Source organism: Grampus griseus (assembly GCF_964374135.1).
Source record: "Grampus griseus genome assembly, chromosome: 11".
Lineage (NCBI taxonomy): Eukaryota > Metazoa > Chordata > Mammalia > Artiodactyla > Delphinidae > Grampus > Grampus griseus.
This window is the reverse complement of record NC_139005.1, coordinates 82,635,009-82,659,551: the sequence shown is the minus strand read 5'-3', so window position 1 is coordinate 82,659,551 and position 24,543 is coordinate 82,635,009. Positions and strand designations below refer to the sequence as shown.

Genomic DNA, 24,543 nt, shown 5'->3' with positions numbered 1-24,543 from the left:
CTACAATAGTTCCTTGCTGCTCAAGCAAGGCACCCACACAGAGCCTCGGCACTCATACCTTCCCTGGGTTTGGGACAGAGCGCCCCAGGTCCCAGATATCCCATCCCCAGGGCTTACTTCCTTGCTGCTTCTGGGTTTCTGCTCAAATATCTCCTCGGTGAGGCCTTCCCTAGTTAAAACTCCTATTTGTCCCCAGCCTCCAGACTCTCCCTGTCCCGACTTTACTACTGTCTAACATGCCATGTATTTTACTTGTTTATTTTGTTTAGTATATCTTCTTGCTGGTGTGTTAGCTCCCTGAAGGCAGGGAATTGTGTGTTTCATTTACTGTGTCTCCCAGGGCCAAGAATAGGGCCTGGTACATGAGAAAAGCAATGAATACTTATTGAATGAAGTAAATGAGCAAACCTGTTGTTAAAAGCATGTAAATAAAACGGACTAGACTCCAGAAACAGAAGCAAACTACTTTACAAATCTTTTAAAACGCCTGACCTTTAGAAAGGGTGCCAAGCCGGCAATGAATGGCTCTCAGTAACGCCCTGTGCTATGATCCAAATCAAAATAAACTTAAACAAACCCAAAACTGGATTGTTTTCGTATGTAGTAAAAGGACCACAGGAAAGTTTTCTGAAGGGCTAAGTGTGTCAAGCCGAGAAACACTGTGAAAGCAGAAACGTGTATGTTGGAGCCATGGTGCCATGTCATGTGACCAGCATTATACACCCACTTCACTCTGCAACACTCATTTACATACACAGTAAAATACCCTTTCACAAAGATGAATCTGTATTTAAAGACTGTATCCAGAAATGGTCTTATTTTAACTGGAGGACTTAAATCAATAATAAATTTCCTACGGGAATACAACTCAGGTAAAAAATAGATCCAAGATTTTGCCAACACAGAAGCCTTTATATTTCATTCATTATTAAGCTGAATGTAAGATATGTTTACTCACAATACTAAATTCTTCACACGTTCCACAGAAACCAGATGAAGAAGTTCAGAAGATTCTTCCAAACTTAGCAGAGTATTTACAGCTTGACAAAGAACAAATAAGTTTCCTTAAGGCAGAAAAACAGGAGAAAACACATTATTTCTTTGACACAATAACTATAGACATCTCATTTTACCTACCACTTGGTATTTATACAGAGTTCCTAAAGTGAATCTAAAGGATTATCTGTCAAATGTCAGAATATAACAGAAAGGAACTGAAAAGAGGTTCCAAGTCTTATATTTTAACTTTCTTAAGAGAAAAATATATTCAGAAATGGAGAATAAAAATGTATGTTCCCTTCAACTGAGATGAGGAGAAAATTCAATGGTTCTACCAACTGGTATTATCAAAATCAGAACTTTTGAGAATAGACTTAGACTTTTCAAAAGCTACGAAATTATCTTTGTGTAAAACTCATGTTGATTTTATGACTCCAATTTATAAGAAATCACATATCCAATGGCTACTACGTATAACGGACTCAATTTATATTAATTAGATAATCATTTACTCCTAGACCAGAGGTTGGCAAACTATGGCCCACAAACTTGCGGGTAGTCTGTTTTTATATGGCCGGCAAACTAAGAATGCTTTTCACATTTTTAAAGGGTTGTTTAAAACAACAAACAAACAAACAGAATATGCCACAAAGACTGAAGACTGAATGTGGCCCACAAAAGCTAAAATATTTACTGTATTGTCCTTTACACAAATATTTTGCCAACACCTGCTCTAGTTAGAAAAGGGCTATCCAGCAGAACTTCCTTTCTGCAGTGGTAGAAAGGCCCTGTACTTACTTCTGCCAAATGTCCTCACAATCCAATACGGTAGCCATTCGCCACATGTGGCTACTGAGCACTGGAAATGGGGCAGGTCTACTTTATTCTCTAACATGTCTGCTTGGTATCTAACACAGAACCTAGCAATTAATATTTAAATGAATGACTACTATACACATGTGTTAGGAAAAAAAATACCATGCTAGAATAAAACAAAATACCTACTATTATTTGCTTATTTTTGTAGCAAAATTTTTTTATTAATCTTATTTTGATCAAAATACCTACTTTTAAATTGCTGTTCTCAGCTAGTTGGGGGAGTTGGACAAGTATACAATAGGAAATGGTGTTTGGGGCAGGGCAGTCTACTTCTGCCTGGATGAGTCATGAAGACCTTTCTAAAGGTACTGTGTTTGAGCTGAGTTTTTTTTTTTTTTTTAATTTTATTTATTTTTGGCTGCACTGGGTCTTTGTTGCTGCGCGCGGGCTTTCTCTAGTTGCAGCGAGCGAGAGCTACTCTCTGTTGCAGTGCGCAGGCTTCTCATTGCGGTGGCTTCTCTTATTGCAGAGCATGGGCTCTAGGCACGCAGGCTTCAGTAGTTGTGGCTCGTGGGCTCTAGAGCACAGGCTCAGTAGTTGTGGCGCACGGGCTTAGTTGCTCCGCGGCGTGTGGGTCTTCCTGGACCAGGACTCGAACCCGTGTCCCCTGCATTGGCAGGCGGATTCTTAACCACTGCACCACCAGGGAAGCCCTGAGCTGAGTTTTGAAAGCTAAGTACGAGTTCACCAAATGATGAAAGACCTAGAAAGGACTCCAGGCAGAAGGGACACATGTGCAACGGTAGCCAGAGGGACATACAAGAAAGTGTCTTGCTCTAGCTAAGCAAATGCCTGGAGCACAAGTGCATACCAGGGCTAGACTGGGCGTGGAAGACAGGAACAAGACAAGCTGGGACTTGAAGCCGAGTCTGATTTCTTTGACCATGGCAGCCTTCCACTACTACACCTTTGGACTCAGCAAATGTTCAAGCTGTCCTGACTTTGCCACCACATTATGAGGTACAAGGGTAACGCCTCCATCTCAGCCTCTCTTTTCCCTATTTACATACAGGGGTTCTGCCAGAACACAACACAACGGCAGTACTATTCTCTGGTATCCATGTGTTTACAGTTACTCTGGGTGTGCCAGAAAAGACAGACAAGAGAACAAATGGTGACTGTAACTGACCTTTTCCAAAGCTCCCTCTGTCAACAGTCATGAAGAGTGACTCTATGAAGCAGGTGACTAGGGGTATCACCTTCTCTTTCTCCAGGGGTCTGTCCAAGAAGTGGGGAGAAAAAGGGAAATGCTCAAACTAGCATTCAATGGCTTTTTCATGAAATGGCAAAAAATGGCTAATAAATGTTTTCATCAGCTTGCTAAAACACCTTTCACAATTAAACACAGTTGATTTTCTCACCTAATATGAGGTAACACAACAAGGGCCGCCCAAGAGCATGAAAGGTAAGTACTCTCTTTATTTGGGGGTAACTGAATTATAGATAAAAGATGATCTAATACTGAGATCTGTTCCTTTCCTCCCTTGGATCTGGTCTTCTTCTGCCTTATACTGGATCTGAAGGAAGAAAAGATAAACAAATATTTAAAATGAGAGAGGATATAATCGCTCTAGCCCTCTGAAGTTTGAAATAAAATTGGTTCCTTCCCATGCATGGAGCATTAGTGGGAAGGAAGGAACTGGTGGTGACAGTTGAATACAAATAACTAAACAAAAGTGACTCATTTACTGATTTTTTCAGTGACAGATTTTTTCAACCCCATTGGTTCTATTTTCTTCTATTTTCTATTTTAACTTGCTTCATAACTTAAAGCAACTCTCTTCCAGTTTTAGGTATTATTTCTGAATTTTGTGCTGATGGACATGTGTTTAAGAACTGGAGAGGTAATTATTGGCATGAACTGACTTCCTCCATCCCCCCTTTCCTTTCTGACATGAATTTTACTGCTTCACAAATGTGTAGAATGATGTTGCAAAGGAATCACAGTGAATTTGACAAATGTCACTAAAATGATTATGACTTAGAAGTAACTTTTGGACTTCCCTGGGGGTCCAGTTGTTAAGACTCCACTCTTCCACTGTAGGGAGCGTGGGTTCGATCCCTGGTTGGGGAACTAAGATCCCGCATGCCATGCGGCCAAAAAAAAAGCAAGAAGTAACTTTCTCTGAGGCTTTAATCTGATAAGTGGTTACCCAACATTATTTTCTAATATGACATTCAGTTTTAGGTATCTGTTACTTTGGCGGTATTCTTGTTTGCCTCTATTTTTGCCAATGAACTATACCTCAGTCCTATTTAAAAGACAGAAATCCAGTGGAAAGAAAAGTCACAGAAACAATAAGTAAATTGATCTGTTTTTATAATTAATCCTCCATGTCCAGTTTGGTTAACTTATTACAGAATAGAAGTAGAATATCAGGTTTTCATTCCTATACCTGTTAATCATTAAAGTTAACCAAAAAAGTTGCATTCTCTTTCGTTTCATACTTATCAGGATACTGAATGCTTGGAAATTATGAGAGATAACTAAGTGAATTTTACTGGTAATTTCTGAAAGTCACTGTACCTTGATATACAGTCTTTCTAGTATTAACCATGACTCAATAATCGGAAAAAATCTTACAAATAAAATATTGAGATGCTTTAAAAAGATGAGTCATTAGTTGCCATGTCATTCCCCTGCTTCGTCACACCTGCCAATGAGCTCCTCCAATAAAATCCATACTCACCTCACCCTGTAAGGCCTTGGGTGATACGACCCTCTCCTCCTTCACTCACTTCCTCCCTCCTCCTTACTCAATGCTCTTTACCCACACAGGCTTTCCTTTTGTTCCTCAAACACACTGGGCTTATTCCCATCCCAGAGCCTTTGCAGGAACGCTTCCCTCTGCCTGGAAAGCCTTTCACCCACCCTTTCTTTGCCAGGTTGGATCCTTCCACCATTACAATCGGACCAAAGGTCCCCTTTCTAGACAGGAGTAGTGCTGCCTCTCTATCTACTCTGTCTCAAAGCCCTGTTTTATTTTTCTTTTTATCACAATCTAAAATTAACTTGTTTGTTTATCTGCCTCACATGCCTGTCCCCCCAAGACTGTCATCTCCCCCAAAGAAGAAACCTTTTTCTTTATTATATCCCAGTGCCTAGAACAGTGTCTGATACAATAAATATCTGTCAAATGACAGAATAAATTTATCTTCCCAAGAGTCTTTTCACATCTATTATCTCCTTTTATTCTCACAATAAATCTGTGAGATGAGTGGATGGAGTGTGATCAGGAATATTCAGAAAAAGGTGACCATTCACGTATTATGCTACAGGGTGATGGAAGTTTTCTTAGACAAAGATATACAGAACCTGTGGCACTCATCTTAAGTTAATATGCTTACATTTATTAGGAATGATAAGGGAATTGGTTTCCTGATCTATAATTTCTAGAGGCACACCCACTCAACTATTTGAAAAATAGTAAGCAGAATCCTCTCAAATATTTACATAAACTTTGTTTCGACTTCCAGAGAGTATGTACTGTTTTTAATGAAATTGAGAAAGTAATCCACAGACCTTTTAACAATTCAAACAATGCAAAGGTTTATAATCTAAAAGCTAATAGTCACTTCTTTCTTCTCTTTACCATCTTCTTGTCATAAACAAAGATAACAGTTTTGTGTCTCTTTAGGGGGTTGTCAATTCTCCCCAAATTGACCTATAGACTTAATGCAATTCAAAACAAATCCCAGCAAGGTGGGTTTTTTTTGTAGATATAGACAAGTTTCTTCTAAAATTTATACAAAAGGGCAAAGGACCAGGAATAGATGAAACCATCTTGAAAAAGAAGAATACAGTGAAAGGATTTTTTATAAGATTTCCAGATTTATTTTACGCGATAGTAACAAGATTGTGGCATTAGAGGAGGACAGACACATAGATCAATGAAACAGAATAGAGAGCTAGAAACAGTCCCATACATTTATGCCCAGCTGATTTTTGACACAAAAGCAAAAGCAGCTCAATGAGGAAGAACAGCCTTTTCAACAAATTTGCCACAGCAGTGGACATTCAGAGGCAAAAAAGGAAACTTGACCCAAACTTCACACCTTATATAAAAATTAACTCAAAATGGATCATGGACTTAAATGTAAAACATAAAATGATAAAACTTAAAAAAAATAGGAGAAAATACTTGGGACCTACAGTTAGGCAAATAGTTCTTAGACTTGACATCAAAAGCATTATCCATAAGAGGAAAAGTTGATACATTGGACCTCATCAAAATTTAAAACCCTGATCAGTGAAAAATCTTGTTAAGCAAAGGAAGACAAGCTACAGACTGGGAGAAAATATTTGCACCATCACGAAGCAGACAAAAGGACTTGTATTAGAATATACAAAGCACTCTCAAAACTCAACAGCAAAGAACAATCAAATTAGAAAATGGGCCAAGGAAATGAACAGATATTTCAGTAAAGATGATATGCAGATGGAAAATAAGCACATGAAAAGATGTTCAACATCCTTAGCCATTAGGAAAATGCAAATTAAAACCACAGTGAGATAGATATCACTATATCCTATCAGACCGGCAAAAACAAAAAACTGAAAATAACAAACACTGGTGAGGATGCAGAGAAACTGGATCACTCATGCTGCTGCTGGGAACGTAAAGGGCACAGTCACTCTGGAAAACCATCTGGCAGTTTCTTATAAAACTGAACATGAAAAATAAAACGAAGCAACAAACAAAACTACAACAACAACAAAAAACTCCAAAACAAAAACAAAAACCCCAAAACTGAACATGCCCTTACCCTATAACCCAATAAGTCCACTTTGGGGCATTTATCTCAGAGAAATGGAAAGCTGTGTACATGAATGTTTATAACAGCTTTATTCATAATAGCCAAAAACTAGGAATGATCTAGCTATTCCTTTCAACAAGTGTATGTTTAAACAGACTGCTACATCCATTACCATGGAATACTACTCGGGAATAGCACACAAAGACGCTCAACATAAAAAGGAATGGATAACTGATGCACACAACAACTTAGATGGGTCTCAAGGGAACTGTGTTGAGTGAAAAAGCCAATCTCAAAAGCTGTACTGCATAATTTATATAATATTCTTGAAATGACGAAATTGTAAAAATGGAGAATAAGATTAGTGGTTGCCAGGAGTTAGGGATGGAGTGGGGAGTGGCAGGGTGAGTGTGGCTATTAAAAAGTAGCACAAGAGATCCTTGCAGTGATGGTACAGCTCTGTATCTTGACTTTGGTGGTAGTTGTGAATAGACATGAGATAAAATTGCACAGAACTATATATCCATATACATGCAAACACAGAGATGAGTGATGTAAAACTGGTAAATCTGAATAAGGTTGGTGGATTGTACCAATGTCAATTATCTGGTTGTGATATTGCACTAAGCTTTTGTATTGGGTTGGTCAAAAATTTCATTCAGGTTTTTCCGTAATCATGCGGAAAAACCCGAACGAACTTTTTGGCCAAGCCAAATAAGATGTTGCCACTGGGGGAAACTAAGTGAAACATATATGGAAACTCTCTGTCCTATTTCTTATAACCACACATGAATATACAATTGTTTTAAAATAAAAGGTTAAGAAAATTAATAGTGACTTCTTTCTTTCACTTACCACGCTCTTGAAGTTAAATAACCTGTTTCTGTATCCTTTCACACGTGTTCCTATGCTTATATATACTTTTGGTTTTAACTTTGCAAAATGGGATCATGTACTCTTCTACAACTTGGTTTATTTATTTTTTTAAATTTATTTATCTATCTATCTTTGGCTGCATTGGGTCTTTGTTGCCGTGTACAGGCTTTCTCTAGCTGCGGCAAGCAGGGGCTACTCTTCGTTGCGGTGCGCAGGCTTCTCTTGTTGCAGAGCACGGGCTCTAGGCATGCGGGCTTCAGTAGTTGTGGCATGTGGGCTCAGTAGATGTGGCTTGCGAGCTCTAGAGAGCAGGCTCAGTAGTTGTGGTGCACGGACTTAGTTGTTCCACGGCATGTGGGATCTTCCCGGACCAGGGCTCGAACCTGTGTCCCCTGCATTGGCAGGCGGATTCTTAACCACTGTGCCACCAGGGAAGTCCTACAACTTGCTTTTTTCACATAACAATGTATCACGGACATCTTTCCAGTTAATACATGTAGATCTTCAGTTTTTACAGTATTCTGAATGCATTATTTTTAAATGGGTAATCCTACCAAGAATACACAGAATAAAGACTTAGAACTTACCCCACTGTCTGTTCTGAGAAAAGCAGAGGGTACTTCTCAATCGCCATGGAGCCAGTGGTGGGAGGTGCTGCTTTGTTCAGAATGAGTTTGGCCAAAATGGCCAGAGCTTCATCTTTGACTGCAGCGTCATCAGTCAGGAAGCAATTCTCAACATACAAGAGAAAGCTGGGTAGAAAAAGCTAAAAATAAGAAAGAAAATCATACTTATTAACAACAGATATAAATTTCAGAACACCTAATGAAGAGAAGATTCTAACACTTCCACAGAGAAAAAAGAGATCATAAATAAAGGCTCAGGAATCGTAATGACATCAGACCTCTGCAAAGGAACGGTGGAGGCCAGAAGACAATGGAGCAATGCCTGAAAAACTGAGGGAAAACGACAGCATCTAGAATGCTGTACCCAGCGTACTGGTGATGTAGTTTGAGGAGAGAATAAAGACACTTACAGATGCACTAAATCTCAAAATTTTACTTCCATTCACCCTTTCTCAGGAACCTCTGGAGAATGTGTTTCATCAAAATAAGAGGGGAAACTACAATAAGAGAAAGACACGGGACCCAGGAAACAGGAGAGAGGCAAGTCCTAGTATGACATCTGTGCAGTGGGCAGAGAAAGCAACATGTTCAGACTTGAAAGGCTCTAGGAGGAACGTCTCCTAAAAAGAAAAGAGAAAAGCAAAGAGCTGCCAAAATTCTGCCCGGTTGCTGCGTGAAAGGCATTCTGTGATGCTGCTGGCAGACCCACCAGCAATTTCAAGTTACTAAAGAATGAGGCAATTGGTAACTTCAGGAAAAACGAAAGGATATACAAAAACGGAAATGTAATTATAAAATACTCCTTGATTATAGGGATTAAGTGTTTGATGAATACGAATTCAACCAAAATTTATAATGTAACTCTGTTGAGCAGATGAGAAGCGTAAAAGAACTAGAAATCCACCTACCCAGGAGGAAGCCTACAGATAAGGACTAAAACTAATGAGTCAAGGAAAAGCAGTATGTTCAGATGATTTAAAAATATAAAGTAAATACTAGGAAAAAATAGCTAAAAATCATTAGATGTGCTTGTTCCTGGTGAGGAAGATGGGAGTGGGAGTGAAATGAGTGCCTTTTAGCCCTGTGCAACCTTTTAAACAACATACATAGAGTACTCTGATAAAAATAAGTTTTTTAAAAAAAGACCATAGGGAACAGGGGAGACAGAAAAGAGGCAGCTGCTAAGAAAACCTGAGAGAAATAAAGAGCCCTCACTGGGCAGGAAGCAACAGGGCTAGGACATGTATAAAGAAGTATTTTTCTGAGACAAATGAAAATATATATTATTACAGACTAAAGGGAAAAATGAGAGAAGAGATACAGAGATTTCCATGAAGTGTACTGCAGAATCACCAGTTGGAAGGAGTGGCAAATGTTTGATGAAGGTGAGGGGCAAGGATAAAATAAACTCAGGATTTGATGAGAAAGATTTCTACCTCATTCTATCAGGTAGCAATTCATTCTGTAGCAATGAAATAAATTCATAACCCTCTTCCTATGCAAACTGTTTCAGAAGCTATTTTCTATGCTTCAAATTCACAGTTTAAGTTCCTTAAGCCATTTTTTTTCAAATTTATCACATTGTTCTATAACTTCCTAAAAGATTATTAGAAAAACAAATTGGTTACCTAGTATCATTTAAAATGCTTAGCATGTGGAATAAAGTTTCACATACGACCTACAACTGGAATATAATTGCTTTAAAAAAAATACATGAACTAAAACATCAAATACTTATTCTATTCCTTTCAAAAAACAAAATCACAGGATTTTTAAATTGATTATTTTATCGTGACAGATTTAAAACAAAACAAATCCAAGACTTAATATCTCACTCACCTGCTCAAACTGCTTCATAGCAAACATGACTTCCGAAAAACCCAAAATTAAGCATCTTTCAAATCTGCTCTCAAAAATCTGTGGACCACAGGCAAAGAATAGTAATGTAAATACAAAGAGAGTACTTTCCCATTCCTGAAAATAAAAACATCCGAAACCTTCAAGATCCTCTAACTTGCAGGCAGGAAGTGTGGGATGCTTGATACAAGTTAAAATAGTCATGAGAGGCAAAAAGAACTGGATTGTTGAATTTGCCACTGTGCAGATGGACACACCAGGTGTGAGACACAGGCACTGGGCCTTCCTCCTCGGGAAAGAAGCTACTAGAGTAAAGGTATGGTGGGCACACTTCAACCAGTATTCTAAGTGCTCAGCCTTCTCCAAAGGGACTTACAAATGCGAAGGGCTGTTTCTAGTGATTACCCAGGGCTTTGCCTAAGAGCTGCTCCATTCTTTCCCAGCTACAGAGAATTACAAAAGGGCAAGTAGCACGACTTTACACCTTCCTCTAAACTTTATACTGTTGCACTACATGAAGCTAGGAAGAACCTAACTGATCTATTTTCAATTCCACTTCCCTCCAATTCATCTTCTAAACTCACTAAAATGCCAATCTCATTAAATCATTTCCCTGCTTAACATTTTTCCAGGGCCCTCCACTACTTGGAGGATAAAATCCAACCTAACTTTTCAAAGGCAAGCAAAGCCTTGCTGATATACATCACACTTCATGTGTCCATGTGCCCAGCAACATAGATTTTTGAACACATTTTTGCCATTCTCTCTCCTAGAGTTTTTAACACCTTCTCTGACTGGCAGACTGCTATTTAACCTTCAACGACTATCCAAAATATTAGTCCTTTGAAAAGCTTTCTCTGTCCCTCAACCCCAGACAGAATTAACCTTTATGTTTCGACGTGACATAAATAGATTGATTCAACAGATTTTAACTACATACTCCCAGGGCCGCACTTCCCTAACAATAAAAAATCACAGGCAGGACTTCCCTGGTGGTGTGGTGGTTAAGAATCCGCCTGCCAATGCAGGGGACATGGGTTCAAACCCTGGTCTGGGAAGATCCCATGTGCTGCAGAGCAACTAAGCCCATGCGCCACAACTACTGAGCCTGAGCTCTAGAGCCCGTGAGCCTCAACTACTGAAGCCCACGTGCCTAGAGCCCGTGCTCAGCAACGAGAGAAGCCACTGCAATGAGAAGCCCGCGCACCGCAACGAAGAGTAGTCCCCGCTCACCATAACTAGAGAAAGCCTGCGCGCCATAACGAAGACCCAACGCAGGCAAAAATAAAAATAAATAAATAAATAAAATTTTAAAAAATATTAATTAAAAAAAAATCACAGGCAAAAATAAACAAATAAATAAAATAAAAGTGTCCACTCTACAATATCTAGTCCATAACCTGAACTTGGTTAAGTAAATATTTGTTTGGTGAATATTTGCTGAACAGATTTAGCTTTTATCACATTTTGTTTTGCTTATTTCCATTAAAGCATGCGATTCACATCTCCTTAACAAGATTATAAATTCCCTGAAGACAGAGCCTTTGCCAAGCTTCATTTATATTCCCCAGAAGGCTTACTCAACGCTAAACATAGTATTAACTACTCAGTTAATATTTGCAAAAGTAAATTACTTTTTCTATGGTTTCTTTGATGAGTGTCACTGGCAAGGAAATATTTTCACCTAGGATCAAAGCAGAAATTACATCCAAGAGGGTCGCCCGGCAAGATCTGGAGAGATGGGCTATTTGTAATGTTTGAGACAACACCTGTAAAATAAAAGGAAAAACAATGCACACTTAGCAATCAGCTTCTAATGAATAGGCTCTAAGCAAATTAAGTTGGGAACTCACTTTACAAACGTCAACAGGGTTGGTTATCTTTGATCCATTTCCATGTTTTACAAGTATCAGATATGTTTCTAACAACCTTTTAAACTGTTCAGAACTTTCCCCACAGTTACTCTTGGTTACTTTTGTATGTAGATCCAGGAGTGATTCCTGCAAATGAAGAATTTATAAGAAAGAATAACTACCAAAGATCAAACTCATCTGTTAATTTAATAATGAAAATATTGTGTGAAGCAGTTCAAATTTTCACATTCTTTTTCTGTGAAAGAAAAAGACACATTTACTGGGAGTCACTAATGATAACCGCTAACATTTCTGAACGCACTGTTGTAAGTTCTTTACGAGTATTTCCTCATAATCCTCACTGGCAGGGAATACTATTATCCCTATTTCCCAGATGAAAAAACTGAGGACCAGAGGCTTAAATTTTCCCAAGTCACACTAGCAGTAAGTGACAAAGCCAGGATTCAAACAGAGGACTCTGGCTCCAAAGCCTGTGCTCTTAACCACTATGCTCTACTGCATCTCAAGATATCAAGGCAAGTAAAAATAGTACAGGGGATAGAGGTAAGGAAAATCCTAGTAAGTATATAAAAATATGATGACAACAATTATAAAATACAATATCCAGGAGTGATCTGCTTAATTAAGAACAACAATTAACTCTTAGACTCCTAATTACACACAAATACTTAAAAATCAGAACTCACTTGCAAACATTCAAAAAATATACCAAAATGTTCCTTGTAGATGTAGAACGCTGTGGATTTGACCATGTTTTTGAGTGTTTCTCCAACTAAAGTCCATGGAAGTTGAGTTTCTGTTTCAGTAACTGGTCCTAGCTTTTGCAAAATTAGCTTCACTGCCTGTGGGAATCCAAGAATCATGAAAATGAACATGCACACTCTTATTCTCAAGTATTACATTGGTATTTCCCTCTCTGATTATTCCCCACTCTGCTCAAGCTACCTTAAAATCCGATCCAGGATAATCAAGGATATGGCAGCTCTGGTGGTTAACTACATGTCCCAAAAGAACTTCCAAACTAGGATGGGGAATTTTATCACACAATATCCCCCGCCCCCCATCAATCAATTTATGTCACCTTCTAGCACCCAGGATGAAGAGAGCAGTGATTTTTTAAATTTTTTGATTGACGGATTGATTTTTTGGCCGTGCTGCATGGCAAGTGAGATCTTAGTTCCCCAACCAGGGATTAAACCCGTGCCCCCTGCGGTGGAAGGTCAGAGTCTTAACCACTGGACCACCACGGAAGCCCCAGCAGTGATTGTTTTTTAAATGAAAAATACCTAATGACCCAGGGCCTACAGTAGGTAAGCACTGTTTTTTAAAGCCCTAATGCGCCCCATTGAATGTTTTCTATTTATTCTAGGCAATCCTCTCTCCATGTCATCTGTGTAAATCTTATCTATTTTCTTTTAATCTCTTTCACATAGATTCAAGGAACTCCTCCCAGTTACTTACCGTCTCTGTACAGGAGTGAAACATATTTCTAACTCCTTTGCACATTTCAAAGAGCAACTGTCCAACTCCTTCTACTTTTTCCGGATGTTCATCAAGATCAAGAAACATTAAATTGAAAAGTGCATTTTTATCAGAAACCTAAAACACAAAATGCAAATGGAAAACTGTATTTACAACATAAACATATCCTAATGAATAATTATTATTTGCTATTCTAAAGATTCATATTTAAACGTAATTAGGATAAAAATTCTAAAAGGAATAGTGACACTTGCAATGATTTCAAACTGTTGCAAGAGTATATTATCACTTGTAATGTCACACAAAAGAATGATTAATTCATTGGTATAATATGAAGGTATGTACCAAGAAAAACTACCTAAGGCAACAGTCTATCTTTTAAAGTAAATAGTATGCTTATATTTTATGAGTATAAAAGAAATTTAATAGCAATGTTTTTGTTTTATTACAAAAACTCTATTAAAAACAAACAAAATGACACTATACAATCAGTTCCTTCCAGGAAATTTTTATAAAAATTTCTGTTAATCTCACTGTTCATGCACAGACTGACTTGAATTAGAGAATATATATATACACTAAGTAAGAATAAAAGAGTAACCCCAATTATTTCACATTAGTGAGCAAAAACCACCTTATGGTGAGATAAACTCAAAACAGTAACAGGTTTCTCTTTATATAAAAAATATTAGTCCATAATAACTATACTATAAAAGATATCTGCTTCCGTTCATCAGATTCTTGAGGATTAATGAGCAATAAACACATAAATGATCAAACTAACCTTTCTCATCAAAAAAGTAAAGCTTTCAGCAGCAAAATTTCTTATATGTAGTTTTCTATGAGCCAGGAGTGTACTATACATGCTATAAATGAGAAAATAAGACATGTTTAATTAATCATCATTTTAATAAAGATGTACTACATGTTAACTATATGCCCAACACTGTGCAAGGTATGCAAGAAAGATGTAGCAGGTATAATAACATTAGCAGTTTAAAATCTCATTCGATTACCATGACACCCACATGTCAAACAGAAGACTGAAGATCATAGACATTAAGAACCCTAGGATTGGTGGCACTGGTCATATAAGAAAGACTATGAAAAGATGAAACTTGTAGTGATCCCTGAATGACAGGAAGAATCCAGGTGGGGAATGGAGTGCATATTGCCAGAGATCAAAGCAAGAGCAAACACAGGGTGGGCAGAAGTGATCACAGTCAAGGGATAACAGAGAGGGACTTCCCTGGTGGCGCAGTGGTTAAGAATCCACCTGCCAATGCAGGGGACACGGGTTCGAGCCCTGGTCCGGGAAGATCCCACATGCCACGAAGCAACTAAGCCCGTGCACTACAACTACTGAGCCTGCGCTCTAGAGCCCACAAGCCTCAACTACTGAGCCCGCGTGCCACAACTACTCAGACCCGCGCCTAGAGCCCGAGCTCTGCAACAAGAGAAGCATGGCAAGGAAAAGCCCAGGCACCACACTGAAGAGTAGCCCCCGCCCGCTGCAACTAGAGAAAGCTCATTGCACGGCAACGAAGACCCAACACAGCCAAAAATAAATAAATAAATAAATAAAAAAGAGAGAGAGATATCAGAGAGGCTGTCTGTCTAAAGGAAGAAGGATGATATGGGTAGGGAAGGCAGCTCCAGATAAAGCTATTCAAGTCAACAGGTGGCTCTGAACACTAAGCAAAGGAGTGGGGACTCTAGCTTACATTTAAGTAAGCACTTACTATGTTACTTCATCTAATCAGCACAACGACTCTGTGGTGTAGGAACTATTATCCCCATCCTATAGATAACGAAATAGGGGCAGAAAGGCTACGCAACATACTCAAGGTCATACAGCCATGCAGCTATAACTAAATAATGACTCATATAATCACATTGTTTAAACTGGTTTCCCAAATGAAAGAAGAGCATGGAATATATCTCTCCTATTTCTGCCATATCCCCAGCATCTAATTGTTCCTTGGTCATAGCAGGTACTAATAAGTGTTGGCTGAATAAGAAATGAATAGTTTCAGAAAGAGAAATTGGGCACCAGTATAGGGTGATATAAAGGAAGAAAGAAGAGGCTGGCAGTCAAACTAAGAAGTTAGTCAAGTCATAAAAGTTTGGGCAAACAAGGGCATGAAAGAGGGCCAGTGGCAGAAGGAAATGGCAATGGATGAACCCAAGAGACATTTCAAGAGTCCCTGCAATGAAACCAAAGATCTTATAGTATCCACAAGGCCCTTTATGGTCAGGTCCCCTACTACCACATCTCTGACATCACCTGATTACTCTCCCCCTATAAACGCTGCTGCACCACCCAGGCTTCCACACTGTTCCTCGCTCATGCCAGCCCCATGCCCAAGATGTTCTCCCCCTGATAAAATGTAAACTTCATAAGAGGGGTTTTTATCTGGTTTATTTGTGAGTGCATCTCAAGCCTGATACACAGTGTACAATAAGTAGTCACTGGATTGAGTACGTGAATAGCAGAATCAAAAAGATGTAAAGTCCTTGAAGACAACTGGATCAAAGATGCCTCTAAGTGGCCAAATCTCGGTGATGGGAAGAATGATGGTATCACCGTGAGAAACTGGGCAAACAAACAAAGCCTGGCATTGAGTACATATTTACTGAACACACAAATGAATGAGAAGAGCTGGCTTGAACAGGAATGTGTAGACTTTGATTTCAACAACAGTCAAGTGAAAATATCCAGGCTGTTGAAGATGTCATACAGAAAGCGAATAAATTTATAACTGGAGAGCCTGACTCAGGAGATATAAAAGTAACAGCAAAAGTCATGAGACCAAATAAACTATATATACCCCAAGATCTTGCTGGTCTTTAATGAAGTAATCTCGGTTTCTAATACGTTTTACCAAAATCTTCACAGAGAACTAGTAAAGGTCAGAAAAATATTTCTTTCTCATTCCGTGTTCAAAGGAGGGCAGAGTGAAGGGAGGTGGTACAAAAACAAAATCGACAGTCCTATCCCATATCCATACTTATACTGGGTTGGGGTAAAAGGTTAATCTTACGTGTTCCTGTGCCAACTGAAGTATGTAGAAGTAATCAGGACACCAAGTAGAAATTCCATTAAGTCCCAGATTGAAATAGATTACAAACAATCTTTGCCTTACTTTAAACAAAAAGCTGGTACAGAATTCATTCTCTTTCCCTGTCCACAGTTACTTACAAATACTGAGTGTCTCTTTTGTCTTAATCAGTATTTTAGGAGCTAGGAAAATTCAAATATTTAAGATGGGGTTCTTGAAGAGTTTATAGGTTTGTAGAGACACCATTACATTAGAAGAAACGATTATAACAGAAGTTGTGTGACATAAGTGGTATGGGATGCCAGACGTGTTCAGAGTACAAAGCTCTGATTTCTGGACAAGGTGCCCGGGCACGTATGTGGAAGCTATGGATTCAAGTCAGGCTTTGATGGTGGGGGGTCTGATTTCACTAGCTGGAGATAAGAGAAGGTCAGGTCAATGCAGACTGATGGAGCAGACTACAGACCACTTTGGCTGGAGAACCAACGTTTTATAAGAAAATAATTAGAGACTGAGATGGAAAGGAAGTTTGGCGTCAGACTGAAGACAGGGAAAAGGCCAATTAAAGAACATATTAAAGTTAGGTAGCCATGTCAGCAGGTGCAAGTGACAGGTATTATACATGTTTTCATTAAATACAGATGGGAGTCAGAAAGTATCTGCTTGTTGTCAGTATCCATAAAAACTGCCCTTGACCGAAAAATAAAAAATTTAAAAATTAAATGCTAGAAAATATCATCGTAGAAGAGGATCATTCTCCTTAGGGGCTTCAAGCACACAGTTGTTTCCCCAGAGGAAATCCTGACTATTCGATATATGTATATTGCTTTTGCTTTCAAAACTGATGCAGACGGGGAGCAGAACTGACTGCAAAAGGGCATGAGAAATCTCTTGGAGATGATGGAAACGTTCTTCAACTGGATTGTGGTGATGGTTGCATAACTATAAATTTACTAAATAGCACTGAATCATATATAAAATTTTAAAGCAAAAAAAAAAAAAAAGAAGAAGAAGAAAAGAAAAACCCATGTGAGAGGGAGAAATGGTCACCTGTATATATTGGACATGTCCTTCACCATCAGTCTCCACAGGTACTTGTACAGATAGGACAGTGAGGTGAAAGCCCATTCTAACAACTCCGTGTCCTGGGTCTCCAGGATTGAAGTGATAGTCAGGAAAAAGTCCTGAAAATGGGGATAGAAGTCCGTCTGCAGATCTCGTGCCAACTGTACAACTAAACTGGATGAAAAAAATAAGGAAAGGTAACTGATTCTGATACATGTAGATCAAAAACCAAATACTACAAATCTGTTTCACAAATGATAACCTATCGCCTATGATGAAAGGATTAATTAAAGCTACTAAACCAAGTCTCAAGAGAGGTATAAAATTTTTCACGTTTTAAGAGTTGAGCAAAGAAATCAGGCTAGAGCTTGTACCTTCCATCACAAGTTATATTCAGTCATTCCTATAGGGTCAAAGAAAAATCAGGTTCTTGTAAAAGTATAAAAAGCAAAAAAGTATACCCCTAAGATTCTGCTTTACAGTAATGTACTAATATTTTCATCTAACAAAAAAAGGTAAATTCTTGTTTCTAAATTACAAACACCAGATCTAAAGCATATGTAGCTATAAAACAACCTTTCTTAAAATTCAGATAAATGTTGTTGCCTTTCTTTCAACATGCTACTTACTCCAAAAGGGGTTGATAGGCATAACTGTTCTTGACTTGCAGGTGAGTCTTCAAACTCTGAACTATCTCATTTTGATGATAGACTAGCTGATTGAAAGACTGGCATTTGTCAATAACTTCTTTGTAAAATTTCCCTGGGTAAGGGAAAAAAAAAAAAAAAGAATAAGTTCTCCTTTTCCATCACACCAATATTTAGCTGTTTTGACCATATATAGTACAAATGATGGGTGAATAAAATAGAAACAAAATAGAAAATACCAAAGTGCTCCGTAAGGTTCAGTTCTCTCCACTTCAGTAGACCCTCAAAAAAGTAGGTTTCAACTTCCTGCCAAGATTAAAGCAGTCCATTAATCAGACAACTCAAAGAAAAACTATAATCAAAGTAAATAAGAATAATGATATATTAATACGTTAAGACAGTGATGATAGTCAAGAGTTGAAAAACTCCTCTTAGTTTTTTTTTAAACAGGGCATTAACTAACACACCTAAAAAAGCAATCAGGTATAAAATATGGGCAGAAGAAAAACTAAGTAATAGTCACGCTAAAAAAAAATTTTTTTCTGTTTTTCACAATTTTACGCCAAGAAAAATGTTGACTCTTACAGTTCTTTCATCCTGCTTTTGGAAATATGAATTGCTACAACCTTATAGAGAAGTAATCTGGCATTTCTATTAACATTAAAAACAGGTATGTCCTTTGATCCAGCAATTCCCTTTTTGGAGATATTTCTTAGAAAATTTGTAAATATACAAGTATAAAGACATTCATTCAGCTTTATTGTAGTGGGGGGGAAACATAAAAAAGCCTAAATATCCAACAAAAGGAAAATGGTTGGTATATATATTATGGTCTGTACATAATAAGGTATATTATGTTGCTATTAAAAAGAATTATATCTATTATTAAATTAGAAGGATGTTGATAGTATACTTTCAAAGTGAGAAAAGCAAGTTTCAAAGTGAAGTATATGGTAGGAACCAATTTTTCTTTAAAAAAAAAAAAAGACCTCTATAAGTGTTTGTACATATTTATATGAGAGAAAAGTTCTTACTTAGATGACTACCGAATCATCACAACTGGTTACCCTGACTCCAGAGCAACTGGTTGTTCTTTCCTCCACAATAAAGCCAGAGAGATCTAAAATTTACAACTGATCATGTCACACATTCCCCTGCCTTATAATCCTAGAATGACTTCCCATAGCTTCAGGATAAATCCAAACTTAGCTTGACATATGAAGCCCTTCATGGTCCTTGATTATCTCTTCAGCTTTATCTCTCACCAGCTACCCCCTTCACCCATCTGCAGTCACCATCAACATAAACAAACATCCCACAGGCAATTATAAGCATACTGAAATGCTTGGGAGTTTCTTGAATGTGACATGCTCTCTTTAGCCTCTGTTCCTTTATAAAGGCTTCTTCCTCAGCCTGAAACAGCCTTTCCTGTTCTCTTTGCCATGCTAAAACCTATACAAACAAGACTCAATTCAGGTATCACCTAGTCCACTTCACCTTTTTTGACCTCACCTTATACCCTCACAGAATCTAGGTTAGGATCACTTCACGGTGAGTTCCCAAAGCATTATGTGCCTACCTGGATAACATAATTAGCACACTGAATTCACATATTGGAGACAAGGCATTCAAAGAGATAGTGAGCAGAGTCTGACTAGAGTCAAGTGAAAAACAGTAAAAACTGACATTGAATCCCTAATTTAAAGGCACGTTATACAGGACCTTAAAAGGCTGTCAGAGAAATAATGACTTGATGCAGCGAAAACAAGATTTTTGAGTAGAGGTGTGACTGAGTTACAGCATGGTTAGAACTGGAAAAAATTATGTGGTTTAGCTCCCCCATGTTTATTAATAAAGGAGGAAACTGAGCCCCAGGAAAGTGACTTGCTCAAAACCTCTTTAAAATTGTAGTTTCAGGAACATGGATCTGTAGCAGTGCTCGGAATGCACATGGGAAGGGAGTGGCTGGAATCAGAAGCCACCTGAGAACCAAGTAAATTTTCTAACACCACATCACCCAATAGAACTTTCAGCAATGATGGAAAACGTTCCATATCCGCACTTGGTCAGTATGGTAGCAACTAGCCACATATGGCTACTGAGCATTAGAATTTTTAATTTACTTTAAATCTAATTTGTTATGTGTGGCTACTGTTTGAGACAGCACAGGTCTAATGCATTTCATGTTCATAAAAGAATGGCTTGAGAAATTCACTTCAAAGAGAATCTAAAAAACCAACTATGAATACTTGAAGATCAGCTCATTTAACATTCTCTTACCTCATCATAGCTTGCAGTTCTATCAATCCGGTGAATAATATCGATATTCACATTTCCCAATCGTTCAGCAAACGTAAGAAACTGCAGGGGAGAAGTATATTTACAACACATCCACATTTTATACTTATCACAATCATATGTGGACAATTTCCTCGTGGAAGTATAAAGTTTAAAGGTTCAATGTGCCTCCTTACGTTCTATCATTAGAAATAATGTTACGCTTCGCTTTCAATTTCAGAGTTGTATTTTCAATCAATCATAAAATGTATAACTGAGTTTTACAACTAGAAGTAGACATCACTGCTAAATCACAGAAGATAACTTTAAAAACAAACTGAAAGACAAATGCACTGCACTACTGTACGAAGATAATGAAATATTTCTATGGATATATTTGCAAAATATCATTTCCAACAAAATTTCCATGCTAGACTGGTGGAGTGACCTAGGTAAAAGCTAGCAACGTGGCCTCGCCACATCTACTGCTAGGTTTCATACGCTGCTGCAAGTACAGGATCTGGCTAAGTCGTGGCAACAACAGTGTTTTTAAACATATACAGACCTACGGCTGTAGACTAACAAAGAAACCCTCAAGAAACAAACCGGGAAAGTGGTGTAGTAGCCAGTAGCTGGAATCACTCACCTCCTCCCATCGGCCCGCCCCCCATTCGGTCTTCAAGGATAAAAGAGCAGGAAAGAATTCCTACGCAGTTAGTTTGTGACACTGAATTTAACTCTGGCCTGAAGAGAAGTCTCAGCCAGGCCAGACGCCGCAATACATGGGCGAAATCTGCAGTTGAAGCTTTCTCCCCCATCCCATATTTACTACACCCGGAGAGAGAGAGGCTCTTTTGCTAGAGCCTCCGGACAAATGACTTTCGCTCGGTCCAGAGCACTGTAGCCTCGGGAGCTCCGCTGAGAACTAGTCCCACGGCCGAGTTGCTTCACTCACCCGGTAAGTGTTCTCGATCTTGTGGGAAACTGGCTTTGGCTTCATGGCTGCAGAGCGGCGGCGGCCCGCGAGGATCTCGGGAAGGGTTGAAGGGATGCTACTGACTGTAGACAAGGGAAACTGGCTCCCACACTTGCACTCCCACGTACTCAGACTTTCTCACGTGCGGCTTGAGCCCCTGGGCGCCGCCATGTTGGAGACGGGTAGCCGGCGGAGCGAGTCACGTGGGCGGAAGAAGCGGACGGAGCAGGCGCGCCCGCGCCCTGCAGCCGGCTGGAGACTGGGAGGCTCTGGCTGAGTGGGTATGTGGGGGCGGAGTATTTTGAACTCTCTTCAGTAAAGGTTTATAAGAAAAATGTGTATTTTTATCATAAAAGAAAACATGCCTGTCATCATTAACAGCCAGTAACTACTACCTCTCACTATGTATACTGCATCAGGCAAAGCTCTTTACATTCATAATTTCACAGTAAAGCGCATTGTGAACGTTGCATGACTACAGATGAGGTACGTATTTCTAAGTCCCTTTGGCATATGGAGAAAGCAAGGATGTGCAGCCGGTAAGTGGCAGTCTGGCAGAGGGCACTGAGTTCCAATGTCTGATATTCTTTTTTTTTTTTAACATCTTTATTGGAGTATAATTGCTTTACAATGGTGTGTTAGTTTCTGCTTTATAACAAAGTGAATCAGTTATACGTATACATATGTTCCCATATCTCTTGCCTGTTGCGTCTCCCTCCCTCCCTCCCACCCTCCCTATCCCACCCCAGCAATGCCTGATATCCTTTTTTTTTTTTTTTTTTTTTTGCTGTACGCGGGCCTCTCACTCTTGTGGCCTCTCCCGTTGTGGAGCACAGGCTCCGGACGCGCAAGCTCAGCGGCCATGGCTCACGGGCCCAGCCGCTCCGCGGCATGTGGGATCTTCCCGGACCGGGGCACGAACCCGCGTCCCCTGCATCGGCAGGCGGACTCTCAACCACTGCGCCACCTGGGAAGCCCAATGTCTGATATTCTTAACCACTATTTTTCCATTTAAAATTGGAAAGGACTTTTAAAGAAAACTCATGGTTTCGTGCACAACCAGTTAACGTTTTGGTATTTTCCTACCATTCTTACGTCCTGTTAAACGTAATTATACAAACAGGTGTGTGTGTGTGTGTATGTTTTTTCACTTACTCATTAAACAAATATTTCTTGACAGTCTGCTATGGGCCATGCTCTGTTATGTGAGCTGAAAAAGAGACTGATAATATTAATAATTTTGTTTGGAAATGTTTAGTCTGAGGTGCTTACATCTTAGATAGCCAAGAAGAGATATTCAGTAGACAAATTGAATATATTCCTGCCTAGAGCTCAGTGTAGAGGTCAGGGCTGGAGGTGTGACTTAAATACACTTTACAGAAAGTGTGAAGTTATTTAAAGCCATGGAACTGGATGAGATGTTTTAGGGAGAGAGCGATGAAAGGGAGGACAAAGAAAAGAAGAGGACCCAAGTTGAACGTTGGAATGCTCCACCATTTAGCAGTGACCAGAAAGGTGACTGGGAAAGAGAGCCAGTGAGGTAGAAACAGACTAGTCCTGTCCTGGAAGCAGAGCCAGTGGCCAGCTATAGTGAAAACTGAGGAGAGAGAAGTAGCTGCTGAACCTGACAAGGTGATGGTCACTGATGACCTTGACAAGTATGGTCCGGTGTAGAGGAAAGGAAGCGAAATATGTATGGTTTGAGGAGGCAATCAGGTGAAGAAGTAAAGTAGATAAAACACTTTCGTATTGTTACTGGCATTACGACATCAATGTTTTTATGTTGTCACAGGGTTGCTGTAAATATTTTTAATGGATTCATAGCATTTATGGATTTTATTTTTTAATAATAAAATATAGAAATGCCCAATGTTTGACTGGCTTCCAGTAAGCTAATTGGCTTTTTTTTTTTTTTCTTTAGGTGGTTCTTCACCTTGTTGGGTCACAGAGCCTTCAAGGAGTCTAAGTCTAAGCTGTAGACCTTCTCTTCAGAAAAATACTAATAAGCTCATTCACACTAAAATGTATAGATGATTTCAAAGAGAAGTCTGCAGTTACCTGAGGGTAAGAGCCCCTACTCTAAGCAATGTTCCCAACCTATTGCTAAAATTACCCCCAGATAATTGTGTCCTTTTGCTTCTCTGTCATTTATTTTTGGTAATGGAGTTAATGGGACAATAAGGAGTAGAGAAAAACATGAAAATCAAAAAACTGACACAAGTTATATATTGCATTGTTACTCATTATATGATCCGTATAATATTGACAGCTCTGGTTGAACAATTTGTCAATACAACATGGTGGTTAAGAGCATAGATGCTAGAACCAGATTGCCTGGGTTTGAATCCTACCTCTGCCATTTATTACTGGTGTAGTCTTGGGAAAGTTACTTACCCTCTCTGAGCCTCGAATCCTTTTCTGTAAAACGGAGCTAATGAAAGCACCTACCTTATAGGGCGTTGTTGTGCAGAGTAAAGAAGCTAATGGATGAAAGGTGCCAGGTACCATAACTGCACAACCTTTGACAAGTTACCTAACCTTTCTGAGACCCAACTTCCTGATCTATTAAAAGAAGTAATAATAATACCAGTTTTTCAAGGAATTGTATTAGCGCACAGAGAATGGTATAAATGTTTGCTGAATGGATAAGCAGTCTACTGTCTGGCTACCTGACAAGTTCCTTAAGGGCAGAAACCATGTACTTTTTCAACTTTGTATCACCAGCGTATCCCGTGAACTTAAGAGTTTAATGAATGTTTGTTGAATTAACAAAGCGTACAGTACTTTGTTTAACCCTGACAAACTCAAGACTAACGTAACTCCTGCACTGGATGAGGGTTGTGCCACAGGATTGTTAAGGTTTCTTCCAAAGCTGTTTCTGAGGTTCTGTGGAATATCCAAAGCAGCCACGAAGAACACCACTCTTTACTTATGAATCTTCTTGCCCCCCAGCTTTTGCCCTCCATGCCAAGGCCTTAAATACCCTTGCAATCCTCGTTTCTTTTTACCGCAATGGTTCTGCCTGCCGCATCCATTCCAGCTAGTTCACTTAGACACATAATTCTTTCTTTCCTTCCTTCTTAAGCTTGATTGGGAAGTTTTGCTTTTTAATCTTTGTTTCCTTCGTGCACACTCTAATTTAAAGCCCAAGGGACTGCAAGAACA

General features: G+C 39.0%; 1 protein-coding gene across 1 annotated transcript in view; it reads right to left on the bottom strand.

Annotated features, from left to right (window-relative positions):
* The window catches only part of UTP20 (UTP20 small subunit processome component), a 96,262-nt gene extending 74,712 nt beyond the window's left edge, over window positions 1-21,550 (bottom strand). The window contains exons 1-15 of the mRNA XM_082665362.1: window positions 21,358-21,550; window positions 20,406-20,486; window positions 18,365-18,431; window positions 18,108-18,240; window positions 17,464-17,652; window positions 14,136-14,217; window positions 13,331-13,468; window positions 12,556-12,711; window positions 11,849-11,995; window positions 11,630-11,764; window positions 9,978-10,055; window positions 8,100-8,278; window positions 3,240-3,395; window positions 3,008-3,096; window positions 959-1,064 (exon numbers count right to left, since the gene is read on the bottom strand). Coding sequence (XP_082521488.1) covers window positions 959-1,064; window positions 3,008-3,096; window positions 3,240-3,395; window positions 8,100-8,278; window positions 9,978-10,055; window positions 11,630-11,764; window positions 11,849-11,995; window positions 12,556-12,711; window positions 13,331-13,468; window positions 14,136-14,217; window positions 17,464-17,652; window positions 18,108-18,240; window positions 18,365-18,431; window positions 20,406-20,486; window positions 21,358-21,402 — 1,781 coding nt within the window. The 5' untranslated portion in view covers window positions 21,403-21,550. The remainder of the gene's footprint in view (window positions 1-958; window positions 1,065-3,007; window positions 3,097-3,239; window positions 3,396-8,099; window positions 8,279-9,977; window positions 10,056-11,629; window positions 11,765-11,848; window positions 11,996-12,555; window positions 12,712-13,330; window positions 13,469-14,135; window positions 14,218-17,463; window positions 17,653-18,107; window positions 18,241-18,364; window positions 18,432-20,405; window positions 20,487-21,357) is intronic.
* Between the last annotated feature and the right edge of the window lie 2,993 nt (window positions 21,551-24,543).